The sequence below is a fragment of the Labeo rohita genome, chromosome 21 (assembly GCF_022985175.1).
Source record: "Labeo rohita strain BAU-BD-2019 chromosome 21, IGBB_LRoh.1.0, whole genome shotgun sequence".
Classification (NCBI taxonomy): domain Eukaryota; kingdom Metazoa; phylum Chordata; class Actinopteri; order Cypriniformes; family Cyprinidae; genus Labeo; species Labeo rohita.
Window position 1 is genome coordinate 22,545,743 of NC_066889.1, and position 21,237 is coordinate 22,566,979.

The window sequence follows — 21,237 nt, forward strand, 5'->3', positions numbered from 1 at the left end:
TTTAAACTATATAGTGATGCGTTTAAAACGTTATGCGTTTTGATTCCAGTAAGGTTACGAGAAGTGCGGTATTTATGCATGTGTTCCGGTCACTCCAGCTCATTCTGTACCTGACATTAGCGCTGGACTTCACGAGTGGGTGGAATTGGAGGAGTGGTCGCTCCATATATGGTCCCACTGGGTTTCCTGTCTGGACCCTCACACGCTCCCACCACCATAAACACTCTTCAATCGTATCTTTCTCATGTGAATGAAGAGAGAGAGAGAGCGAGGAGGGGAGGGACCTGCTCGCGCGTGTGTTTTTTCTTTAACTAGTTGACACTGGCAAGAGGAGACGGCAGCATCCTCCGTCCCGCATCCCCTCCAGAATTTTGCGTTATTCTATACACAGATCTTCATGTGAACGCAAAAGGATCCGCATCCTAAAACCAACCTGTTCCATTGTTTTTTTCACGCGTTTTCTCCAATGCTTTGACATCTGGAATGTGCTGTTTTCTTGCAAGCGTTGTTTCCATGCCAGCATGGGAACTGCAGTGTCCAAAAGGAAGAATCTGAGAAATGATGCGATTTCTTCGGTGGCAGCCAAAGTTAGGTGAGTGTCTGCTTTTAGCTCAACTCGTTTTGGGTTCTGCACCGCATGAAGCCCGTCAGCCCAGGCTCTGCATTCGTACGTGTGGCTTCAAGCTTTGCTCGCGCTGCCGCTGAAGTTACAAAACGGCGTGTGGGGATCTCAACTCTCATTCATGCGAGAAAGGAAAGGTCAGCCGTGATATTCGACTGAGCAAACCGGTCATTTAGAAGACCGACGTCCCGAATACGGATGTATTCGTTAGTGTCACAGTTTAATTTATCTACTGAATGCTAATATTCCGTACATTGATATTCACATTAAAATGATAATTCACCTCAGAATGACGTTTGAGTTCCCTCATGTTGTTCCAGACCTGTGTTACTGAAAATATATTGCGGAAAACAAAAACAAAAACCTGAAGTAGCCTTTTATATGCAAATGAATGGTGACTGAAGATGTCAAGCCTCAAAAACATCAGGATAAAAGTATCATAAAAGCCGAACGATACAAAATGTGAGGAACAGAACGAAACCTAATTTAATGACAATATTTTTAGAGTACATGACAAAATTCGGATTGTCATGCGTGTTAAATCTTTCAATAAATCATTTGAGGCTCTCAAGTTAATATCAGTGATTCAGTGATTAGCTCAATGGATGTGAACATTATTATTAGTGGAAAACAAATTGAATTATGATCTGTTGCTCACACCATACTATGGTTATTATACTATTATAAAACATTTTTTTATGTTCAGCAAAGATATATCAAACAGGTTTTCATTTTTGGGTGAATTATTCTTATTTAATATATTAATTTATTAATTAATTTAGTTAATTACTCTTGTGAGTACAAAAACACATACAGAGGTCTCACAGCAAACTGTTTATTTCCTAAACAGACTATAAAATTTCACATAGATGAGAGGATGCTGTTGTAAAATTAATCTTAAAGCCATCTTGACTACCTTAAGATGGTCTATAATAGTCTTGCCAATACTAATGATCAGCTTAGACCATGTTGGACCAACTAGAGACCAACTACAAGCTGGATTATTCAGCAAGGCAGCCTAACATTATCTTGTCTGTAGATCAAAGCATTGACACCGTCCTTCACCACTGATATGCTTGCAACAGGCAAGTATGCACGAGACTCGATCTGTCAATCATCCGTGACTCACTCGTGCTGCCCCTGGTGTTCCTGTGTCACAGTGAATTATATCGTCGTTGAAAACGGACTGTCAGTCTTGTAACCAAGAGTATGATTCAGCCACCACAAGCGCTAAATCAACACGTTATTCCAAGACAACATAATAGCGGCTTGATTTCATTAGTATTTATGAAAAGCTCATATTGATCGACCGCTAGTCCTGTTATTACGTAACTAGTGTCTGTTTAGCTCTTATGTGTATCATGTCTGTCATAATGCATAAGATGGCAGGAGGTTCACCTTCTCACCCTAACGTCTGGGCCCGGTGCCTCAGGGATGCTGTGAGTCATTGCATCCTTAATGTTCACATGCAGAATGGGTTGTGATTGTTGCATTCGAGCAGAAAAACTTTGCAGATGTCATTTCTCGTAGATAGAGGTCGTTGAGATGACCTTGTCTAAATCCAGCTGTAGACGGAAGGCATTCAGGTATGGATTGAAGTGATGAATGGGACGGCATTCCTTTACCTCAGTGCATTTATGTGTGTGTGTGTGTGTGTGTGTGTGTGTGTATGTCGTAAGCTTGAACAAGCGGCTGTTCAGTATGCAGGGCAGGTATATCAGTGCAAACGGCTTTGCATGCTGAGTAGAAATGACCGATGTAACAGAGAACGGTAGACAGAATCCTAAACAGACACAACATGTTAACAGCATACATAGATTTGAGTCATACATAGATTTGACTTATGCAATATTAACGTAATTAATGCCAATGCATGAGTAATCTACATACTGTATGCTGAACATATGACTCTTTTTTTGATTAATTATGACCAAGTAATTAGTGAAAGTCTTTGTAGATTAGCTGTAGGGCAGTGGTTCTCAATCACGGGGCCGGGGCCCACTAGGGGAATCAGCACACTTATAAGTACGGAAGCCCGTTTCCACCACTGAATACAGAATAAGATAATTGTGACTTTTTATCTCACAATTCTGACTTAATTGCGTGATGTGAACTCGCAATTCCAAGAAATAAAGTCAGAATTGTTAGATAAAAACACACAATTCTGACTTTTTGCCTGCAATTTCAAGTTTATATCTCACAATTCTGACTTTTTTCCTCAAAATTATGATATATAAACTCGCAAATCCGAGTTCGAAAGTCAGAATTTTGAGATATAAACTTGCAATTGTGAGGTTTATATCTTCCAATTTTGAGGAAAAAAGTCAGAATTGAGTTTATATCTCACAATTCTGACTTTATAACTCACAATTGCAATTTTATATTTCACAATTTTGAGGAAAAAAGTCAGAATTCAGTTTATATCTCACAATTCTGAGTTTTCCTCAGAATTGTGAGATATAAACTCGCAGTTGCAAGTTATAAAGTCAGAATTGCGAGATATAAACTAATTTCTGACTTTTTCCGCTGAATTGTGAGATATAAACTCACAGTTGCAAGTTATAAAGTCAGAATTGTGAGATATAAACTAAATTCTGACTTTTTTCTCACAATTATGAGTTATAATGTCCAATTCTGAGGGGAAATAAAAGACTCTCAGAATTGTGAGCTTATGTCGCACAATTCTGACTTAATAACTCGCATTCATAAAGTGTCATAAAGTCAGAATTGCAAGATATAAACTCGCAAATCCAAGAAAAAGTTTATATCTCGCAATTCTGACAATTTAACTCACAATTGGAAGTTTATGTCATACAGTTCTGAGAAAAAAAGTCAGAATTGCGAGTTAAAAAGTCGCAATTACCTTTTTTATATTTTATTTCAGTGGCGGAAACGGACTTCCATATATAATGGGGCTGAAAGATGACTTAAAATGAGACAAAACTAGGGTAAAACTGTTTTTTTTTTTTTGAAGAATCATTGGTTCTCATGATCTTGACTTTTAAAAGTGTAATTTCTAGACCTAGAAAAGTAATGGAAAATAATATTATCCATTGTAATTACGTCTTCATGAATGAATTTGTTTAATATTTATAAATCTCTAATCATTTTATTATTATTTATTCACTCCAGGTTTCTGTAAGTAAATTCTTCAAAAAAGAGCAGCTTTGTCAGAAATGTCTCAAATGTTCTGTTGGCCTTCAAATGTTGAAGTCAAAAACGTTGCGAATCACTGCTCCAGGGTCTGTCTCTATTACCATAAACAAAAGAGCCTCTAAACTGCCTTGAATTAAAATTAAATCAACCTGCACTGAAGTAATCAGACTGTATTCAGACTTCACACGTGGACCCTGTTAAAATGGCCTGCCCTGCAGGAAGAAACTGTTCATTTGCAAAAGAATTAGTCATTGCCCTGTGGCAGTTGTTACTGTTATTATAGCCTGTAAATTATAGTGTTTTTGAGCAAAGAAAGACGTGTTGTGCTGTAGAATAATTGTCAGCCAAAGCCGAATTTAAATCATTGTCACACTGCGATTAGCTGACTGGCTCTTTATGTCAAAAGCTAGTCTTTCTCAGCACACTTTGAAATAACGTGCACGCTTTGTGCTCACTTACTATTGAACCTCCCTTTCAGCCCCTGGATTCGGCATTGTCCGGGGGGCTGCTGTACCTTGTGAAGGCGGTCTCTGGTAATCTCCTCTTCTTCAGACAGTGGGTCATGACCACTGAGCTGTTCAAAAGCAAAAACTGTAGGTGGACCATGTTCTGTGAATACACACAGGATCAATAGTACCCCGGCCAACTCCGACACACTGCAGAACAGGAAGTACTCCTGCTCTCCACCTGCACTACTTTTAAGTTCTCAGCTTGGCCACTTTATGCATTCGTAGTGGTTTTCTCTGAATATCCGTTCGAAGTGTGAAACGAAACATACTCTTTGGATAAGATCCGAGCTGGTAAATGTTGCAATTTTGAACCCCTCAATGGTATTGTTTACCCAAAAATACTATTTTCTTCTCAGAATAACTTCATATGACTTATATAATGAGTTCTTCCCATTAGTCTTTTTGTCTTTTTTGTCTTTCTGAGTCATTGTTAGGCTGAATGCTTTCAGGGCTACTGGGTCAGCATAGAGAGTCTGGTCTGTACAGTGTTTGTATGCTAATCATGAGCGATCTGCAGATTTCCACTTGATGCTTATCCACTCTGATTTATGAGCTGAGAGGCTGAGTCACCGGCTATGCTATCTCGCCGTCTCATCTCAATAGATACATGCATATTTCCGTTTTGTGAATCCTATGGACTATAGTTAAGGTGTGAATTCGTAGGTTTAAATGTACCGTAACAATTCAGAAATCCATTTGTTATTTCTTTGCTATGCTGTTTATAGTGTGTAGCATTAATATCTGGATGGAAAATAGGCGTAGCAGAATTAGATGAAGATGTTATTAAGGAATAAGCAGTCAGACGTGTCTTAAAATCACTGCCAGAGCGAATGTCGTGTGCTGGCTGAGTGTTCAGTGAGATGTCACGCTATTATGGGGTTTGTGAGTGTTTTTTCACTCTGATTGGATGACTGCAGTGTAGTGTGGACATTCTCAAAACAGCCCTACTGTAAATTATTTCACTGAAGGAGAAAAAAACAGTAAATTTGTCTTGTTTTTGCTCAGATATTAAGGCTTTAATTATATATTTAGAATATATTTTGAATTATGTTTATTACTCTATTGGAATATTAATATATTAATATAAAGGGGTTGATATGATTCTTTAGGGTCTTAATGAAAAGTCTATAATATACTTCGGTTAAAAATTCTCAATGGTTGTGTAAAACAACACCCTTTTTACCTTGCCAAAATCAGCTCTGCAAAAATCAGCTCATTCTGATGGATTGTTCCTTTAAATGCGAATGAGCTCTGCTCGCCCCGCCCCTCTCTTCTCTCTGTGGAGTGACAAGCCTGTTTACTTCAGCCGCATTTAGCGCGTTTAGCGCCTTATACTCACTTCTGTTGTAGGTGAAGCTGGATCACGAATGATTTGCGTGAACATAGACACATTTATGTAGATCGGGAGGCGCATTCCCTTCACAAACAAGCGTTATCCACTGCATCTTCAGCGGCTCAGATGTTGGTGGTAAATGACGGCTGCTATGTTCATTATTACATCCAGCAACACAACACCTCAATCGAATGTACAATGTATTTTTTGCATATTTCAAAAAAAATGTTTTTTTACCTTAAGACCCTGGGCCATAGTTAAAAGTCTATCTATCTATATTCACTGCCAGTCAAAAGTTTTGGAACAGTAAGATTTTTAATGGTTTTTAGTCTCATTTGCTCACCAAGCCTGCATTTATTTGATCCAAAATACAGCAATAGACATATTTTTACTATTTAAAATAACTGCTTTTCATTTGAATATATTTTAAAATATTTGAAACTGTTGGAATGGAAAGATCCAAAGATCAGCATTTATCTGAAATGAAAGGCTTTTGTAACATTATCCACTATATAGGGGGGGAGAAATTATAGAAATACTTTTATTTAGCAAGGATGCTTTAAATTGATTAAAAGTGATGATAAAACATTTATGCTACAAAAGATTTTTGATTCAGCTTTAAAGGGGTCATCGGATGCTAAGTTCACTTTTTCATGTTGTTTGAACATTAATGTGTGTTGGCAGTGTATGTACAAATCTACCCTATAATGATAAAAATCCATGCAGTGGTTTTCAATTAATCTGTAAAAATAATATCCCCTTTTTCAATAGTTGATTGACATGAGCTCGTACCTTAGACCAGCTGCCACAGTCCAGTAACTTTCCATGTTTTGATGCTGGAGCAGGGATGTAAGTTAGACAAGAATATCTCCGATTGAGCGATTGAAGTGTTGTGTTGCTGGATGTAATAATAAACATAGTGGTCGCCATTTACTCCCGACATCTGAGCAGCTGAAGATGCAGTAGATTACATTTGTTTGTGAAGGGAATGCGCCTCCCGATCTACATATATCCGTCTATGTTCGCGCAAATCATTTGTGATCCAGCTTCACTTACAGCAGAAGTGAGTATAAGCGTTTTTTATGAATCTTTGCGATCGCCTTTCCTTATAACGTGGTAGTTAGGAAGTTTAGCGGCTAAATGCGGCTAATGTAAACAAGACCGTCTTTCCACAGAGAGAAGAGAGGGGTGGGGTGAGCAGAGCTCATTTGCATTTAAAGGAACAACCCCTTAGAATGAGATGATTTTTGCAGAGCTGATTTTGGCAAGGTAAAAAGGGTGTTGTTTTACAAAACCATTGAGAATTTTGAATCAAAGTATATTAGAGACTTTTCATTAAGACCCTAAAGAATCATATCAACTTGTGGAAAATGGGCATCCGATGATCCCTTTAAAAATCACAGGAATAAATTAATTTTAAAATATATTCAAATAGAAAACAGTTTCCAAATTTTACTATTTTTACTGTACTTTGGATCAAATAAATGCAGGCTTGGTGAGCAGAAGAGACTTCTTTAAAAAACTTTTGACTGGTAGTGTATCTATTTGTTGATCATTCAATTGATTGCTGGCTGATGTAAAGCACCAGGACATCTTAAAGAAACATAATGAGAAATGTTATATTTAACCTCTTTGACAGCCTTGAGGCTACTGTCAGTTCTAGTGTTGTAAGGCCATGCAGTGTAATCTCTAACTCTGGCACTTAAAAAAGACACTGAAATCCATTGACCTATATGGGACCTTTTAAGGAAGCATCCCAGATATTCTCTCACGCCTGGAGTATCTGAAGAGAATGGCTTTCTTTAAACCTAGTCTGAGCTACGAGTGGGAAGTGAGACTCTTTTCAGTGTGTTTTTATTCGCTGCGGGCTGATGAGATCTGACTCATTGATCTTTGGGCCTCGGATAAGTCTGCCGAACGCTGGCATTTCAGATGTACTCATAGTTTCCCAGAAAGGATCTAGAGCCGCAACCTTCCTTGTCACCCTCCTTCCAGCATATTAAAAATAGCTTGTATTTTTATATTGAATATCAAAGCATGGGAATTTATTAAGATTTCCATATATATCTTTGGGGGGTTTTTGGCACAGGCCACATGAGGCATTGGGTCGACATTTAAATCAGACATTTTTAACACTGCTGGAACACCAGCCAGGATCAACTGTTGACCATCTTAAATGAACAAATTGTGGGTTATAGGGTACACTGTGGACATGCTGATTTTGGCTAGTAACCATCATAGCTGCCCTGCTCAAGCTGGTCTGCTTGCAGCAATAACAAGCTTAACAAGAAGAGAAATGTTACTTTTTTATATGAGAGTTTATAACAACCAAGTTCTAAAAGTACTGTACATCAGACAATATTTGGTGATTATGAGATTATATGCATTAGTCAGTAACCATGTCCACTTGGCCTGATTAACAGCAGTGTTTATCTCTTCACTTTGTCGGTTTAATTTCCATTGATTTTGTATTCACTTTTAAAAAAACTTAAAAAAAACTACATATAGTTTAAAATAAGTTATCTCTATATTTCAAATAAATTTGTAAAATGCTATCGAAAAGTTTGGGCTATACACTACCAGTCAAAGGTTTTTGAACAGTAAGATTTTTAATTGTTTTTAATGATTTTAATGTATTTTAAAATGTAATTTATTCCTGTGATTTCAATGCTGTTTTTTTAGCATCATTACTCCACTCACATGATCCTTCAGAAATCATTCTAACATTTTGTGTTGCTGTTAAAAAACATTTATTATTATTGTGTTGAAAACCGCTGAGTAGATTTTTTTCAGGATTCTTTGATAAATAGAAAGTTCAGAAGAACAGCGTTTATCTGAAACAAAAATCTTATGTAACATTATAAATGTCTTTATCATCACTTTTTTATCAATTTAAAGCATCCTTGCTAAATAAATGCATTCATTTCTATACCCCCCGCCCCTTTTATTTCAACTGCTTTTTATTTCAACTGTTTTAAATATTGATAATAATAATAATAAATGTTTCTTGAACAGCAAATCAGCATATCGGAATGATTTCTGAAGGACATCGTGACACTAAAGACTGGAGTAATGATGCTAAAAATTTAGCTTTGATCACAGGAATAAATTACATTTTAAAATATATTCAAATAAAAAGCAGTTATTTTAAATAGTAAAAATATTTCAAAATGTTACTGTTTTTGCTGTACTTTGGATCAAATAAATACAGGCTTGGTGAGCAGAAGATACAAAAACTATATATATACTATATAAATGTATTTATTTATTTATTTATTTATTGTTTTATTTATTTTAAATAAACCATAAACCTGTAAGGACCGGACTGAAATTGAACTATTCCCTAAAAACCTTCTTCTTCACTTCTTTTCACAAGGTCCTTGCATGTGTTCCGCAAAACAAAATAAGAGCATACGGATTTGGAACGTCACGAGGGTGAGTAAACAATAACAGAATATTTGTATTTGATTGAACTATCCCTTTTTCAGTAGGTTAGACTTAACTAATCCTATTTCATCCAAATACTAAAAGAACAAATCCTAGATAAAACCTCCCACTATGCAAAACCGCTAAATCGTCTGCCTTACAGTTTTAACATTATTAATTATACATCTTTGTGAAGAGACTCTACGTCTTATATACTTGTATAAGTCAGTCGGAACATGCTGCGTCTCCCCTTCCTTCACTTCCTGCTCTATTTATTATCTAGTAGCGGAGATGAGACCGTGTCCTGTAATTAGTCTGACCGTTTGAGATAATGCAGATCTCAGGATGACTCTGACACTCTGCGATTACGCCTGTGACATTGTTGTCTCTGCTGTTATGCAAGAGAGAGAGAGAAAAGGGTCGAGTGAGAGTTATAGAGAGGGTGCGCACAGGGCGAAGGAGGGTTCCAGGCGTCATTAAGCCTAGCTCTCAAACCATGGAAGAGGGAGGAGGGTGACATTTTAATCTGGGGTCTGCGCCGAAGCGCAGGTCCCATATGCTGCGCAAACACGCACTACAAGAACATGCCATTAGAAAATGTGTCGGAGGGATCAGAAATGCTTGACTGTTCGCTTGTCCCCGGGCTCATATTAAATTCATGTTATCCACTCACCTTATAATTGTTCTCAAGCACCTGCCAGAATTAAATGCATAAGGATCTCTGGGAAAAATGCCAGTGAAGTGTCTCCTTGGTTGAGTATCTTAAAAACAAGACAATCAAGTTTATTTATATCATTTCGTACTTAAAGGAATAGGAACTTACTTATTAAAGGGGTCATTGGATGCCCATTTTCAAGTTGATTTGATTCTTTAGGGTCTTAATGAAAAGTCTATAATATACTTTGGTTTAAAATTCTCAATGGTAGTGTAAAACAACACCCTTTTTACCTTGCCTAAATCAGCTCTACAAAAATCATCCCATTCTGGTCGAGGCTGCTTTAAATGCAAATGAGCTCTGCTCGCCCCGCCCCTCTCTTTTCTCTGTGGAGTGACGAGCCTGTTTACTATAGCCGCTAAACTTGCTAACTAGCACAGTACTTAAAGGAATAGTTCACCCAAAAATTAACATTTGTTTAAAATGTACTCACTCTCACGCTATCCAAGATGTAAATGAGTTTTTTTCTTCATCAGAACAGATTTGGAGAAATTTAGCATTACATCCCTTTCTCACCTCTGCAGTGAATGGGTGCCATCAGAATGAGAGTCCAAACATCTGATAAAAACATCACAATAATCCACAAGTAATCCACACGACTCCAGTGCATAACAAGTCCGCCAAGAATGGTTTGGACTGTTTTCACTTATAAGTGGTGTTTAATCGGTGCAGTGTATATTTCTCTCCTGATTCAGATGACTTTTTCATCCATAGATACAAATATCTTATAAAATATCTTAATGGATTCATTTCTTACAAACATGCAGAAGAGGTCAATTGATGGGCTTACTTGTGGATTATTGTAATGTTTCAATCAGCTGTTTGGACTTTCATTCTGACGGCACCCATTCACTGCAGAGGATCCACTGATGAGCAAGTGATGTATTGATAATTTTCTCCAAATCTGTTCTGATGAAGAAACATACTCGTCTACATTTTAGATGGCCTGAGGGTGATTACATTTCAGCAAATTTTTATTTTTGGGTGAACTATTTTTTTAAAGGAGAAGTCCACTTCCAAAACGAAGATTAACGTATAATGTACTCACCCCCTTGTCATCCAAGATGTTCATGTCTTTCTTTCTTCAGTCGTAAAGAAATTATGTTTTTTGAGGAAAACATTTCAGCATTTTTCTCCATAAAATGGACTGATATGGTGCCCCGATTTTGAACTTCCAAAATGCGGTTTAAATGCGGCTTCAAACGATCCCAAATGCAGTTGTAAACAATCCCAGCTGAGAAAGAAGGGTCTTATCTAGCATAGTGATCGGTAATCTTCATAAAAATAATACAATTTATATACTTTTTAATGCCAAACGCTACCATACCAGTCCATTATTATGGAGAAAAATGCAGAAATGTTTCCTCAAAAAACATAATTTCTATACGACTGAAGAAAGAAAGACATGAACATCTTGGGTGACAAGGGGGTTGTCACACCCCTGTGGATTGTTTTGTTGGTTTTTCCCTTATGTGTCCTTATTTGGTCTTTCCTGTTCCGTTTCTTGTTATGTCGTCACTTGTTAATCACGTACACCTGTCTGTGTCTCATTAGTGTTCCTATATGTGACCCTGGATCACAAAACCAGTCGTAAGGGTCATTTATTTCAAAATTGAGATTTATAAATCATATGAAAGCTGAATAAATAAGCTTTTCATTGATGTATGGTTTGTTAGGATAGGACAATATTTGGCCGAGACATAACTATTTAAAAATTAGGAATCTAAGGGTGAAAAAAAAATCATAATATTAAGAAAATCACCTTTAAAGTTCTTCAAATAATGTTCTTAACAATATATATTACTAATCAACAAATAAGTTTTCATACATTTACAGTTGGAATTTTACTAAATATCTTAATGGAACATGATCTTTACTTAATTTCCTAATGATTTTTGCCATAAAAGAAAAATCAATAATTTTGACCCATACAATGTATTTTTGGCGATTGCTACAAATAAACCCCAGCGACTTAAGACTTTGACTTTTGTGGTCCAGGGTCACATATAAGTTTGGTTCAGTTACTTGTTTCTTGTCCGATCTTAATATTGCTTAATGTTACCTAATGTGGTAATATGTTAGTTTCCGTCGTGTTGGCGTGTGGTTTCCGCTGCTGTTCCTGTTTCCGTTTTTGATTTATTCTAATAAAGTACGTGTTCATCATTTACTCGTCCTTGCTCCTCCTTCCCACACACGACGCCTGACAGGGGTGAGTACATTATATGTGAATCTTTGCTTTGAATGTGGACTTTTACTTTAATTATGATACGTGTCTGTCTGTTGGCATTAGCTTTCATCTCAATAGTAGTTGCTCGGTTGGCATGGGTGATTTGGAATTTGCCATATTTGCTCATGTTTTAATTTCTGAACAATTGATGTTAAATGCTACCTGATTAATTTAAACTGCATTTTGCCTACAGACAACAGCAGTAGTGTACTGCATTATGACAGTGTTGTGTTTGAGAGTGGCTTGGAGTGTGAATTTTCTAGTGTGTGTATGTTTCATGCATGAGTGCCTGCTGTGTGTGTGAATGTGTGTGAGTGCACTGTCATGGATTTCGTCCCCTCCTACTGTGCCCGTGCTTTTATGTGCTGCTTCTGTTGAGTAACACTGCTGAAAGCAAAGAGACTAAAAGTGCTCTAAAACATTTGCAGTAAGAAATCTGCTCTAGATGGTCCTGTTGTCCCAAACCTCAGTGACCTACTTTCTTCTGTGGTGTTTCTCAAAGTACTTGGGGTTTGGAGTTGTTTTGGACCCCACAAAATATGGTATCAAAATGGTATAACATTGAGTAAATTATTTATTTACTTACTTACTGTGTTCTATTCTAATATATTTTAGAATATATATTTTTACTCCTCTTAAAGGGATCGTTCACCCAAAAATGAAAATTACCCTATGATTTACTCACCTTCAAGCCATCCTAGGTGTGTATGAATTTCTTCTTTCAGGTGAATACAATCTGAGATATATTAAAACATGTCCTGGCTCTTCCAAGGTTTATAATGGCAGTGAATGGGTGTTGAGATTTTGAAGTCCAGTAAAGTGCATCCATCCATCATGAACAGTACTCCACACAGCTCTGGGGGGTTAATAAAAGCCGTATGAAGCGAAGTGATGCATTTGTGTTAGAAAAATATCCATATTTAAAACTTTATAATGCATAATCTCTAGTTTTCGCTAACTCTCGTACATGCATTCACGAGAGAGTGGCGTTACAGCGGATTACGTAGGACGTAGGCGTAGCGTAAGCTCTGGTGTGAATATACTAGTCTTGCAAGAACCAACATTTGTTTACAGCAAAGGAAAATCAGTCTCAGTTTATATTAATATATTATATATTTGTCTTTACAAATCCTAGTTTTGTGCTAAACATGCATACAGGGTTTGAAATAAACGCTGTCAAATTACTAGCCAATCTGTGCAGATTTAGCGCAAATACTAAACTCATGACTCATCATGGTATATTAAACACAGCGTAATTGTGCAGCATCTGTGCATATCTAGCTTACTTGAACCCGTAAGTATGCAACAAATTTCCTTCATGTCAGGGCAACAGTTCAATGAACACAAAATAAATATTAAGTGAGATAAATTGTAGAGACAATATTGCCTTTTTTGTCTATTTTGCTAAAGAAAACGGTTCCAAACAAAGCCATGTTGTACATCTCTGCAGCAACAGTGGTGTTTCTTTGCCAAATGAAATTGTGTTTTGAACAAGTCAATGTTTCTTACTTTGTTCCTGAATGAATCATTTGTTTTGAAAGAATCAATTGAATAAATGACTCAGTGACTCGCTTATTAAGACAATGGCTTGCCACCACCTACTGTTAGGCCTACTTTTAGTTTCATATTTTAAAGTATCATTGTATTTTTCTCTATCATTACATTTTTCTATATTCTAGAAAAGTTAATTGATAAATTGATATATTGATAAATATATGAATTTTGTAGGTGCAGTGTAAATCCCTCTGAATTTTTTTTTTTTTTTTTTTTTTTTTGGCTAGTATAGGTTATGAATAGCTAGTAACTTCAAAGTTTAGTAGCCAAATTGGCTGGTGAGCGAAGAAGTTAATTTCAAACCCTGACAGTTAGCGGAAGCTAGAGATTATGGTTTATAAAGATTTAAATATGGATATTTTTTTTTCACAAACACATTGGTTTGCTTTAGAAGGCATTTATTAGCCCCCCGGGCCAAGTGGAGTAGTTTTTATGATGAATGGATGCACTTTTCCGGACTTCAAAATGTCAATATAGAGCTTGAAAGAGCCAGGACATTTTTTTAATATAACTCTGATTGTATTCATCTGAAAGAAGAAAGTCATATACTCCGAGGATGGCTTGAGGGTGGGTAAATCATGGGGTAATTTTCACTTTTGGGTGAACTATCCCTTTAAGGTAATGAATAAAAGTATTAATTTCTTTCAAAAGACATGAAAAAGCACAAAAAAACATAATGGCAGTCTATAAGGAATTACCTTTGATAATAATGATAATTACACACACACACATGCACACACGTTTGTTTTTATGAATTGTGGGGACACACACACACACAGAAAACAATGTACAGATTCATTATACCGTAGTAATGTATACTTTGTATATTTGTGTGTGTGTGTGTTTTATTATGAATGGCTTTTAATTGGTTGTGAGAATGTTTATGAATGTGGCACTGGAATTTTACTTTGCTGCTGTATTGAAATCCACCGGTTTCTCGCATCTTCTCTGACCACATTTCATACACTTTCATGTTTAATGTTTTTCTCAGTTCCTCTCAGCTCTTATTTTTTCCACCTACTGTACCTTGTTTCTCTGACCCTTTGGAGTCACATGATGCATTCCTACACTCCAGCCTCAAAACACACACATAGTTTTTCCTCTTCTTGCTCACCTTCATCTGTTTCAGTCACATGTCTGGAAGCATGCTGACTTCCTTTTATTTTATCTTCACCTAGTGGCTCTTCTTTTTTCTCTCTCTCTCTCTTTTTTTCTTCCTCACTTTACCCATTACCCATTTTCTTGCCCTCCCTCCCTTTCACTTCACTTTGCTTCCTTCCTTCTTATCTTCCTGTACTTCTTCTGATATTTTATTAATATGATAATTCCCACAGCTTGGGACGTCTAGCTGATGTTAATCAAAGAAGCTAACAGAAAAAAAAAGAAGCAGTGTAAAATTTAGAGCACAAGAGCGGATAGATTTCATTTAAATTTTATTTTACATTTTTTTTTTTTTATTTGTCATTTTAATTTTGAAAGGAAAATTTTAAAGTTTGGTGGAAAATTTGTACTGACCTGCAGCACGACGTGCAAATCTCGGTTTATTTATTTATTTATTTTTTTAATTATTTTGTAATTCTTATTTTATTATAGTTGTTGACATGACCTGCAGCATAACATTATACTAAATTTTAACAAATATTAAATTTTAAATTAATACAATTAAAAAATTGTATTATAGTAGTTGCAATGACCTGCAATGACGTGTTATACTAATTTCTTTTTTTTGTTTTGTTTCATTTTATTATAGTTGTTGACCTGACCTGTAGCATGACATTATACTAATTTTAATCAATTTTTCTTTCTAAAATTTTTTTAAATTAAATTTTTATTATTTTATTATAGTAGTTGAGCTGACCTGCAGTGATGTGTTATACTAATTAATTAATTCGTTTTTTTGGTTTTGTTTTGTTTTTTTATTTAGTTTCCTTTTATTATAGTTGTTGGCATGACATGCAGTAACATGTTTATATTTTATTGTTTCATTTTATTATAGATGTTGACATAAGCAGCATGGCATTATACTAATTTTAAAACATTTTTGTTTATTTTTATTTTTATTATAGTAGTTCACATGACTTGCAGTATTACATAATTTATTAAAAATAACCAGTGTAACATGTATCACAAATTTTATTTTAATTTTATTAAAAATAAAATATAAAAATAAAATTAAATAAAAAATAAGCTTTAATTTTAAAGATCAAGATTTAAATTTTATCTTTATTTATTTATTTTTAATTTTCATTTTTTTTTACTTTCAGCGAAAGCTGTCAAACAGCATTCAAATGATTATTTAGTACTGCGTAGTATTTATAACACTGTATAAAAATGTAAAAATACAGTTTAAAGTGATTCAAAATTAAAATGTGTCATTTATGTCAAGGGTTCCAAATCACTTATGTGGTTACATGCCAATTAGGATGATCCCTATGTAGTAAGCTTCCTATGTAGGCACAATGCATACTGCGTTCCCCTGCTCTTCAGGTCAAGTATGTGGCTCTTCAGACTGAATTGGCACTCCAATTAACCCTGTTGCATTGGAGGATGCTTGTTACGAAGCGGGCGACAGTGACCTGGTTCAACACGAGCTGTTATGGTAAAACTGAATAATTTAAAGCGCTGTCACAAGTGTCATGTTGTCGAACGTTACGTCAGGAAAGCTGAGGGCGACTGCGAGCCACCAGGGATTCCTGTGGAACGATCCCAGGGCGTGTGACAGCTTCTGTGGAGGAGGTTGCAAAATTGAGATCGGAGTGGGTTTTCCGTGCGTGGGGAATGGATGTGATTACGCGTAGGCCATATATTGTGCAAAACAGGTTCATTATGTACATTAAAGGTACGAAAGCATGTGTTGGTGCCTGCAAATATTTGTCTGTGTAGCGAAAACGGGTTCAGGCAGAGCGTATTAAGAACTCATCCGTCATGTATCCTACAAGATTGAATCAGCTTCCCGAAAAGCAATGACTCACCCGGAGATTTACACAGTTGCGAGTGCCAAAGCCACCGTATGCGCAACAGAATAAGCTGTTGTTCGTTTATTATCAAGGCGACAGTATGTTCTTATGAAATGTGAACCCGCCGAAGTCTCTTTGCTTATGCTGGCTTCATTATTTATTCAAATCGTAATCGTCTGTTCTGATTGGCTAAATCAGGTTGGTGTTATCGATTGTTACTGATGATGCCCCCTCAGGCCCGAACTAATTAGTGTTTCTCTTTCTGTCTATTTGATTCCTGCTGTTTACGATGGGCCAGTGGTGACAAATATTTCCTGTGGGAAGCGCCGTGACGTTCGTTTCACAGTTTTCGTGCGTTTTCGCGCTCTCTCCGTCTCTGACGCTCTCTTTATAGCCGCCTGTGAATTAAGTGTCAAATTAGTGCTTACTTTGATGCTTTGGTATGAATGAGGTTTTGAGGATCTCTTGAGGTTATCCAGCTGATCATTTGCATCACTGTTATTCATGAGCCTTTAATTCAAACCAATCAAAGCTGTTATCATGTTCTAATGAAGATCTAATGAAGATCATTTCTGTATATATGAGAGAAACACATGCAGACATTAAAGGTAAATTTGATCCAGGTATAGGTGACATGCTATACTCATTTCATTTTATGTATGTTTGTATGTCTGTATGTTTTTAATACATTTTTTTTATAGTACTGTAGTTGACATGACCTGCATATGACCTGATATTCTCAGTATAAACAATTTTTTTTTGCCATTTTATTATAGTTTACATTACTTATATTTCTATATTTATATCAGTATCAATATATATTTTATTTTTTTTTTTATCGTCATGCTTTGTTTTTCCATCCATTTTTCTATTTGTCTCTATTCTTTTCTTTTTTTATTATTATTTTTTTAAATGTGTTTAGCTTATTTTATTATAGTTGTTGACATGACCTGCAGCATGACATTGTAGTAATTTTAAACAAATTTAATATTTTTTTATTTTTGTTTAATTTTTATTTTATTATAGCAGTTGACAGGACCTGCGGTGTAAGATGTTCTCATTTTTAACAATTATTATTTTTTAATTACAGTATTTTCACGTATCTTTTTTCACATTTTTGTTTAATTTTTTTAGTTGTTGACATGACTTTTTTTATTATAGAAGGTGACATGACTTGACATGCTATACTTGTTTTAGTTTTTTTAATTATATTTTTTCATATTTTTTATTTTTTATTCATTTTATTTATTTGTATTTATTAATTGCTTTTTTTTTAATTATATGTATATATATATATATATATATATATATATATATATATATATAAAACTTGTTTTATTATATAGATGACAGCCTGCAGCAACAGGTTATACTCATTTTGTTTTATATTTTTATATTTTTTAATATAGTTATATTTTTTATTTTGTCCTTTGTTTTCTGTTTTTACATCCATATTTCTATTTGTCTCCATTCCTTTTTTAAATTATTTTTTTTATTTATATATCATATTTTATAATAGTAGTTGACATGACTTGCAGCATGACATGCTATGAACATACTTGTTTTAATCTTTTTATCATGTTTTTTATTTCTTATTTTATTATAGTAGTTAATTTTTTTTATTATAGTTGTTGACATGACCTGCAGTGAGACTTTATGCTAATTTTAAACTATTTTATTTTTTAATTTTTATTATAGTAGTTGACACTTTATTATATATTGTTTTTATTTTTTTTTATTTCTTATTTTATTAAAGTAGTTAACATGACCTGCATCGATGTGTTATACTTTCTTTTTTTTTTAATTTTGTTTAAATTTATTGTAGTTGTTGACATGACCTGCAGCGTGACATTATACTCATTTTAAACCATTTTTTATTTTTATTTACTTTTTATTTTCATTATTGTAGTTGACATGACTTGTAACATGACATGCTATACTTGTTTTAATTATTTATTATTATTATTATTATTTTTTTTTTTTATGTCTTATTATAGTAGTTAACATGACCTGTAGTGATGTGTTATACTGCAGCATGTCATTTCATTAATTTTAAACAACTTTTAATTTTTGTTTATTTTATTATAGTAGTTGACATGACCTGCAATATGACATGCCATACTCATTTTTATTTTCTGTTTTCCCATCCACATTTCTATTTGTCTCAGTGTCTCAGTCCCTTTTTCACCCTTCAAATCCATCATTCTCCCACATTCTTCCTCTTGGACTGGAAAGATAAAAACGCTACATGTGAATCTGTGGGTGGCTCTGAAATACAAAGCAACCAATTACATTTACACAGTGCGCGTGTCTCTGTTCCTCCTCGTCCTCCTCCTCTCTCTTTCTCCCTTCCTCTCCCCACTCTTGTTTTCCCACCTTTCTTTCTGCCATATGCCCTCTTTTTCACAGTCACATGCGTTTCCACATGCCTGCCCCTCATTTCAGCCTTCACACTGCAGAAGCAGGGCCACATTCTCAAGTTTGAAGAGTCCGGCTTTCAAACCTCCCGATGCAGACAGCTGCCGCATGCAGAGCATTACTCATATCCCTGTGAAAGCCCTTTATACCCGAGGCTGGTGTCAGCTTAGCAGGTGACATTAAGAGGCTAAGAGGAGTCCGCACTGGGCCTGTCATTTCTCAAATTGAAAAAGAAGCCAGAGAAACTGACAGCCGGATCCGGAAGCAGGAAGAGTTAATGACATATAAGGAACCATCGTCCATCTAGACTCTATAGAAGGGTTTATCGGGTACATCTGTGGGAAAAATGGGTATTTAAAAAGGGCCAAATCATCAGAAATCTAATTTATTTGATCGTTTGTACATAAAAGAGTTTAATGTGCCAGAGCAAAGTGCTGTCACATGTGAAAAGGATGTTTACATAAAAGTCTTAAAGGCACAGGAACAAATAAACTCACAATCATGGGCATGAAAACTAAATTTTGCTTCTTTCATCACGCAAATAATTAAATAAAAACAATGCAGCAGTAATATAACATACATCAGTAATGCAATCTACAAAATGCAGATGTATGCATGTTTTAAAGTGCAAGTTTGCGTTAATGCTTGCTTGAATGCTCTGAAGTTCTCTTGTAAAACATCTTGATGGGCTTAATTCATTAAAACTGGATTTAAGTAATGAAAGGACTGCAGTAAATGTTAAGTATGATCAGCTGCTGACAGGGTCACTGGATTGTGCAGTGCTGGATTACACTGTGTGATGCTTCTGTGGTTTTGTAACCCGATGACTAAGCTGATTTCAGGAGAAAATGCAGAAAATTCTGCAGAATGGATTTCACATGGTGAAATGTGCTAAACGGAACTGAGAGTACTTTTCTATTATGTATTTTTATTATTAAAATATCATTTTTTGCAAATGTATATTTTTAGCTATACATTGTCATTCAGTCAGTAATGATTCTAAATGGCGTTTCAGCAACCTTAAAGGGGTAACTCAAAAATGTCAATTCTCTTATTAATTACTCAACCTCATGTCATTCCAAATCAGTAAGACCTTCGTTCATCTTCAAAACACAAATTAAGGTATTTTTGATTAAATCTGAGAGATTTCTGACCCTGCATAGGCTGCAGCGGTACTGTTGCAAATGCATGTCGAAGACCGACAGGGAAGAGAAGAAATGATTGAATAAAGCTGTTATTTTTGTTTTCTTTGTGGACAAAATGTACTTTCGTAGCTTTATAACATTATGGCTGAACCACTGATGTCACATTTTATGAGTGTTTTAAAGGAGGAGTCCATTTCCAGAACAAAAAATTGTCATTCAAGATGTTCATGTCTTTCTTTCTTGGCCATAAAGAAATTGTTTTTTGAGAGAAACATTTCAGTATTTTTCTTCATATAATGGACTGATATGGTGCCCCGATTTTGAGCTCTCAAAATGCAGTTTAAAAACGGCTTCAAACGATCCCAAATGCGGTTGTAAACGATTCCAACCGAGGAAGAAGGGTCTTATCTAGCAAATCGATAGGTTAATTTTATTTTAAAAATACAATTTAAATACTTTTTAATCTCAAACGCACAAAAGTAATCGGACACCAACAGTACCCAAACACTGGTAAGGACATTGTTAAAACAGTCTGTGTGACATCAGTGGTTCAACCATAATGATATGAAGCTACGAGAATACTTTTTGTGTGCAAAGACAACAAAAATAATGACTTTATTCAACAGTTTTTTCATGAGAGAACCATGACGTTCCGAGACCCAGACTATTTTAACAATGTCCTTACTACCTTTCTGGGCCTTGAACGTGGTAGTTGCGTTGATGTCTATGCAGGATCAGAAAGCTCTCAGATTTAATCAGAAATATCCTAATTTGTGTTCTGAAGGTGAACGAAGGTCTTACAGGTTTGAAACGACATGAGGGTAAGTAATTAATGACAGAATTTTCATTTTTGGGTGAACTATCCCTTGAAATTCACGATCAGCATCATTGAAACGGTTTGGACTGATTCAGTGAGTTAATCTGATGAAGTCTGTAACTGGTATGTGAGTCTTTTTTAACAATTCATTAAGTAATTTGCTTGTGAGTTCACAGCATGTCATGCCTAACACTATCCTTCATCCGTGACTATATTCACAGTGTGGGCCTGCCAATGACGAACACGTGTGTGTTTTTTGCAGAGCAGCTCGTGCATTCGGAGAGTACCTTCACACCCATCCTGAGAACCGCAACGGATCAGGTTAGTTATCTCCAATCCTCTTTCTTTCCGTTCTTCT

The 21,237-nt window shown here is 35.4% G+C and overlaps 1 protein-coding gene across 2 annotated transcripts in view; it reads left to right on the forward strand.

The window, feature by feature from the left end:
* Positions 1–247: 247 nt before the first annotated feature.
* The window catches only part of nsmfa (NMDA receptor synaptonuclear signaling and neuronal migration factor a), a 45,223-nt gene continuing 24,233 nt past the window's right edge, over positions 248–21,237 (forward strand). For both annotated transcript variants that reach the window (XM_051092340.1, XM_051092341.1), the window contains exons 1-2: positions 248–592; positions 21,142–21,200. In XM_051092340.1, coding sequence (XP_050948297.1) covers positions 522–592; positions 21,142–21,200 — 130 coding nt within the window. In that variant the 5' untranslated portion in view covers positions 248–521. The remainder of the gene's footprint in view (positions 593–21,141; positions 21,201–21,237) is intronic.